At 56.0% G+C, this 6392-nt stretch overlaps 1 protein-coding gene across 1 annotated transcript; it reads left to right on the top strand.

Moving 5' to 3' along the window:
- The first annotated feature begins 44 nt into the window (after positions 1-44).
- LOC112814894 (antigen-presenting glycoprotein CD1d) lies at positions 45-4681 on the top strand. The gene is made up of 5 exons (XM_073888240.1): positions 45-69; positions 201-641; positions 920-1198; positions 2561-2654; positions 2766-4681. The coding sequence occupies exons 1-5, from the start codon at positions 45-47 to the stop codon at positions 2785-2787; spliced, it is 861 nt and encodes a 286-aa protein (XP_073744341.1). The 3' UTR covers positions 2788-4681.
- Positions 4682-6392: the final 1711 nt, after the last annotated feature.

Raw genomic sequence — 6392 nt, forward strand, 5'->3', positions numbered from 1 at the left:
GTCGAGGGAGGACGGGGGCGGTCTTGGGGGGAGGGGGATCAGAGATGCGAGAGGAGGAGGCAGTGGGAGGTGGGAGGGCCGGGGCACGGGGGCGGGGCGATCCGAGATCCTCCAGGCGGTGCGGCAGGCGGGGACCTCCGGAGTCCGACCCCGGCGCCCTCGGGTGGCCGCAGTCTCCGCTGTTCTGGGGGCTCCCCCAGGTTCGGGGAAGCCCTGGGGGTGCGTGGGGCGGCGCGAGCCGGGGGCGCCGGAGACCGACGGTTCCGGGGCCCCCGGCGACCCCGCGCGCAGGGCGCGGCCCCGGGTCCGGAGCGCGTGCGGCTGGTGGCCGCTTGTTGTTTGGTCGCTGCGGCTGGCCTCGGGCGGGCTGTGCGCCCCGCGGACGCGCGGCAGGCTGCAGTGCCTGCAGGTGTCCGTGTTCGCCAACCGCAGCTGGGCGCGCACCGACGGCCTGGCGCGGCTCGAGGAGCTGCAGGTCGACGGCTGGAGAAACGGCTCGGACTCCATCCGCTTCCTCAAGCCCTGGGCGCGGGGCCCGTTCGGCGAGGGGCAGTGGGACGAGCTGCAGCGGCTACTCAGTGTGTACCGTGGAAGCTTCACCAGGGACATGCACGAATTCGTCAAAATGCTGCGCCTGGACTGTGAGCTGGGGGTGGGACCCTGGGCCGCTGCCCGGCGGGGGCTCTGCCTCCCCCTCTGCCCGAGACGCCCAGCGCGCGCCTCCGTCCCCGGGTCCCCGCTGCTGCCCTGGCACTCCCCAGCTCCGACCCCGCAAACCGCCGCCGTTCCTCCTGCTGCTGGCCCCCACTCGTCTCCCGGGACTCCGGGTCCGCAGTAGAACCCTGATACGCATTTCCCCTCCGCGGTCCCTTCTAATCCTTACGGCCTTTCTTTGGTCTTTGTCCCGTCCTCTTCTCACATCCCTTTGGGGTCCAGGTGTCTGCTGGCTGCGAGCTGCGCCCCGGGAACACCTCCGAAAGCTTCTTTCACGCAGCATTTCAAGGAAAAGAGATCATGAGTTTCCAAGGAACTGTTTGGATGCCAGCCCCAGATGCCCCCTATTGGGTGGGCAGGGCCACCAAAGAGCTCAACCAGGACCAGGGGACCAGAAAGACCCTACAGTGGCTCCTCAATGACACCTGCCCCCAGTTTGTCAGAGGCCTCCTTGAGGCAGGGAAGTCGGAACTGGAGAAGCAAGGTGAGCCTGCCTCTCTCACCCCTGCCCTCCACTCCTGCGCTCCTGGCTGGGGCTCCCCGTTGCAGACCTCACAGCCCTTGGATCACCCCCCCCCCCCCCGGGGAGAATGTCTCAGGAAGGCATGGGTGAAGCCTGAGGGCATTTATTCATCCCACAGACATTAACCAAGCCCCCCTTGGGTTCCATGAATTGAATTAAATAAACACTGGGGGGTCAAACAGGATCTCTGCTGAGGGGCGGGGGTCAGGGAAGGTTTTCCTGGGGAAGCCAAAACGAATGGACAAAGTCATGAGGGATTCCATCTCCAGAGGGGGAAGTGTGGGCTGCCGAGTTCCTGCCTTGAGATCCCCCACTTTCTCATCCGACACAGTGAGGCCGGAGGCCTGGCTGTCCACTGGGTCCCGGCCGTCTGCTGCTGGTGTGCCGCGTCTCTGGCTTCCACCCAAAGCCTGTGTGGGTGATGTGGATGCGGGGTGAGCAGGAGCAGCGGGGCACGCAGCGAGGCGACGTCCTGCCCCATGCTGATGGGACATGGTATCTCCGAGTGACCCTGGACGTGGCGGCCCGGGAGGCAGCTGGTCTGTCGTGCCGAGTGAGACACAGCAGTCTAGGGGGCCAGGACATAATCATCCACTGGGGTGAGAAAGAACTGGGGCCCGGCTGGGCATGGGGGAGATGGTCCTCAAGCATAGAGGGAGGCACTGGCCATGAGGCAGGTTGGGACACACACAGGATAGAGGGGTTTCCAAAATGCACCCCCCCAAACCAGGAAGGTTAGAAGGAGGGGGTTCCAGATACCAGAAGGAGGGAACGGAGGGGAACAAAGCCTGAACTCAAAAAGGGTTGAGATAAATGTCCCATATACAAGGAAAAAGAGACCAAACAACTCACAGGTCCAGAAGCAGGTGGCAAATAAAGAATCCCAGGAGAGGTCACTCCCCATGAGAAGCCGGGGTTGGGGGGGCGGGGGAACAAGGTAGTTGCTGGGTCTTGAGTGCTTCCGGACTCTGCCCAGCATGGCGTCCACTTGTCCCTGGCTCCTTTGAAGCAGGTGCTATTCTTCTCCTTTTATTGTTGAAGACAAGGAGACTAAGCTAGGTCAGGTTCACTGCTCTTGGTCTCCTGGGTGGAGAGTGGCTACCTGGTTGTCCTTGCTGTGTGTGTTATACCGCCGTGTGTTGAAGGTGTCCCCGGCGCCCAGGCCCTGAGACAAGAGGGGGCCTCGAACCTGCAGAGGAACAGAAGTGGGCACTCCCCGTGGGGGAGGCAGGGAGAAGCATCTGTGGCATCCTCCCATGGGCTCAGACCAAGGGCCTTGGAATAGGGAGGGGTCCGTGCTGACAGCCTGTGTTTCCCACGCAGAGGGGAGCCACTCCTCCATGTGGCTGATGCTTGTGGCCTTGCTGGGGTCCTTACTGATGATTGGATGCTTAGCCCTCTGGTATAGGAGGCACCGGTAGGTCTCCCCTTCCCGACCCCTCCTTCCTTCAGCCTCTCCTCATTTCCTGGCCCCTCCAGCCCCTCTCCCCTTTCCCTTAATGTTCTCTCCCTTCCTACACCCTCTCAGCTCCTATCAAGGCATCCTGTGACTGCTCGCCTCACCTGTCTGGGACTCAGGATCGCAAGTGCCCAGGACGTCAGCTCAGCAGCTGAGGGTGACAGGAAAGCTGCCTTGAAGAATCAGGCAGCAGTCACAGAGCAGTTCTCGTCATGTCCTTTTCACATTTCATGTAAGAAGATTGAAGTTCTTCTTCAGTATAGTGCAAGTTTATAAGCCCCCATGGTTCTATTAAAAATAGACGTGCAAACTTCCAGGGACAAGCAGATACAGGCTGGGGTGTAAGGTTGTGCGTGGTCACTGGATGGTGCAGTCTGCAGTGAATTGGGAAGTGATTGCTCCTGAGGAAGCAGGTCCAGCTGCTTGCTGTCAAGGATAAAGGGAGACCTACCAAAAAATGAATGAATTTCTAAAGTAAGACCCTGGCTTGGCTGTAGCCTACATTTTTCAAGAAAAGTGGACGTCTAGATTTTTGTGTGAACATGCCTGATACTAAAATGTGCACTCAAGCTTTTACAAACTGTTTGGGACACCCCGGATACATCTCTGCTTCTCGATGACAGTGTGGGGGCTCCTTGGATAAAAGTTTGTCCTGAATGACAAATTGGTAGTTTTAGGGCATAGTTTCTTTTGTGAATTTGGACTTATAAAGGGGGGGGGGGCGTTTTCTTCTTTAAAAGAAAATTAGGTTGTAAGAAACAGGTTTCTCAAGATTTTATTTGGTGCAACTGATTTATAAGGAGAAATCATAGTGTACGTGTATTAGGTAGAAAAAAAAGTTACTCTGGGTAGGGATATTTCTCCCAAATGGCCAGTCACTTTTTTCAGATTGGAGGAAGTCAGTCATGAAGGTGTCCCCACAAACAGGCTCCCCCACTTACAGCTATTAAGTGAGACAATGCTCAGGAAGAGGGTAAACCCACTTGGGCAGGTGTGAGCTGCCCTGATCAGCACCCAGCTGTTTGCTCTGTTCCTAGTTAAGGATCCTTGAACATCCAGAAGACATGGGACTAAACTTTCAGAGAGTCTTTGCTTGAGAAAATTAAGCATTGACATCTTGTATGCTGAACTTTCTGGTTGAGCCTCAGATGTGGGTGAAGATCTTGCCAGCTCCTAAATCAGTGGTTCCCAATTGTGATCTCCTGACCAGCAGCCTCAACACCACTGGGGACTTGCACATTGTTCTGGACCCCATCTCGGACCTCCTAAATAAGAAATGGGAGTGGGGCCCCCCGTAATCTGTGTTTGAACGAGCCCTTAGGTGGATCTGGTGTTCAGCCGCTGTGCTTTGGGTCACGCGGTGCTACAAATTCCTCAGAATGATTGTAAGTGAAAATATTGGCCTGGGATTAGTCAGGGAAGGCTTCCTGGAAGGGGCATCTGACGCAGGACTTGTACAGGTAGTGAGGGGAACCCGCAGGTGCACTGGGTCAGGAGACCAGAGTTTTGGCCTTGGACTCAGTGTCTTCCTGTGTCAAGTGGAACCAGGAAGCAGATCCTCAGAGCGGCCGCAAACCTGCCAGTGCCTCGGTCTTGGACTGCCAGCCTCCAGACCCGTGAGAGATACATTTCCCTTGTTTATAAGACACCCCTCCCAAGGCATTTTGTAAATGCAGCCTGAATGGGTTAGGACAGATTATCTCGCAGAGGGTGGGGAGCAAATGTATGACTGTGTGGCTGTCTATGATGCCTTCAAACCAGGGGCCCAATACTGCCCCCAGGCAGGCCATGCGGTTCAGCTTGGCTTCCTCTGGCTGCGCCAAGGCTCTGAACCCGTCCTACCGGCCGGCTGCGTTCTTAGGGCATGTGTGTTAAAAGCCCTTCTGAAGTCTTTTTGGAAATGCGTCAGCATGAGTTTACAGAAACTCTGGTTCATTTTAAAGAAATTGATTTATTTTGGAAATAAAGTCCTATCTCTGGGAAAATCTGTCTTGTCTTCACATCCTTAGCTTAGAACACCTCAGGAAGCCCTGAGAATTCATTTTAAACTGTTGATATTCTCTTTGTGAATGTCACGTTCCTCATTGGGTGCTGGGCTGCTCGTCAGTGCGTGGTCACTGGGCTCCAGATTCGTCCTTCTTATGTGCTCCGTGACAGGTGACAATGTGTGGAATTCCTCTGGCCACTTCTTTAAAGTGAGCAGTTAAGCTTTTTTGGTAGAAGGCCCTCGAGAGGCACGGCGGGAGGAAGGGGCTCTCTTGTAGTTTCCAGCTACCACGTGGGCCGGTCCGCAGAGTGGGCGTGAAGGCACCGGCTGCATTGCGGCCCCAGCCACGTGCCCCGAGCTCGCGGACACTGGTGACCTCGCAGCCTCAGCCTGGCCATAACCTTCCGGTGCCTTCTTGATATGGACACTGGCACTTCCTGCTCCCCGGGGTGCCCCGTTCCCTCTGCAGACCCTTGCGCGGCCTGTGCTCAGTCCGCCTGCTGCCTAGAGGGTCCCCCTGAGCTGCACCGTCTGCAAACCCAGGCTGAGGTCTGCAGAATTGCTTCCAGCTTGTCCAGTGACTGCAGGCCAGCTCCGGCCTGGACGAGCCCGCGAACTTCTCTGCTACACCTTCTCCGATGAGGAGGCTGCTATACTCCAGCCCTGGGGAAGGGTTACCTTTCCAGGCGTATTCCCCCTTGCATATTCTCGCCCAGCCCTGGAGTTTTATGTAGAGTTTTCTTTCATCTTAGTTATTTTCTTATTAGAGTTTACTAATTCTACTCAACTTCCTCTGATTGGACTCAGGTAGATGCACACAGGTGTATCTGTGACCCTACAGAGGCATTGGTGAGCTTTCCGAGGCTATCACTCAAATTTACTTCTGCTCTTAAGTCTGTGGCATAGACTTGAGCCACTTTGCAATGAGCTGTAGCCTTTCCTCCCAGAGCTTCGATTTGTTGTTCTTTACCAGGCCATCCTCAGAAGTTTAGGGTGTAATCGAGAGGGGTGCTGTTAATAATCAAGCCAGGACAGGTGTAACCTGGGACAGACTCTCTGGTGACTGTTTGCTGTTTGTGCTGTGCTGGGGCACGGCCCTGGCTCCTAGGCACCTGCTGCTGGGCCGGGCCTCTGTCCCGAGGCCACGCGTACCTTCTGTCCACTCCCCAGGCTCTCCCGTCCCCTCGGTCTTCCCTTGGCTTCTGTGCTCACTATCATGCCTCACACTCAGCATGGCTCCGGCTCAGCGATGTGGCACAGGAGAGGCTGTACCCTCTTCAGCTTCTTTTTCTGAACTCAGGCTGGGTTTTCCCATGGCTTGTATTCTTCTTTTGCTGATTCTATTGAACCATCCCTAGAGGGGTTCTTCCACATTTTTGTGCCCTAGCTTTTCACCCTGCATCTAACCATCTTTCCTATTTTCTTGTGAAAGTTGGGATTATCCGGGGATGATTCCCACATCTTCCTCCTTCCTGGCCCTCAGGGTGAGTGATTTTCCAGTCATCTCCATCTGCAGAGAGATGTCTGTCTTTGCTAAGCTGGACCCTTCCCTCTGGGCTTTGCTTGGCACAGCCTCAGAGCTTGTGCCCCGTGTCTCGCCACCCACAGGCTCCCCACCTTTAGCACGCCAGTGTTCACAGACAGCCGGTGATGTTTACAACACAAGCACAAAAATTTTGCCTGTGGGCAAAATCTCCTCTTTTTGAAAA

This window comes from Callorhinus ursinus, unplaced genomic scaffold, assembly GCF_003265705.2.
Source record: "Callorhinus ursinus isolate GAN/ISIS: 27379988/994484 unplaced genomic scaffold, GSC_fseal_2.0 scaffold88, whole genome shotgun sequence".
Classification (NCBI taxonomy): domain Eukaryota; kingdom Metazoa; phylum Chordata; class Mammalia; order Carnivora; family Otariidae; genus Callorhinus; species Callorhinus ursinus.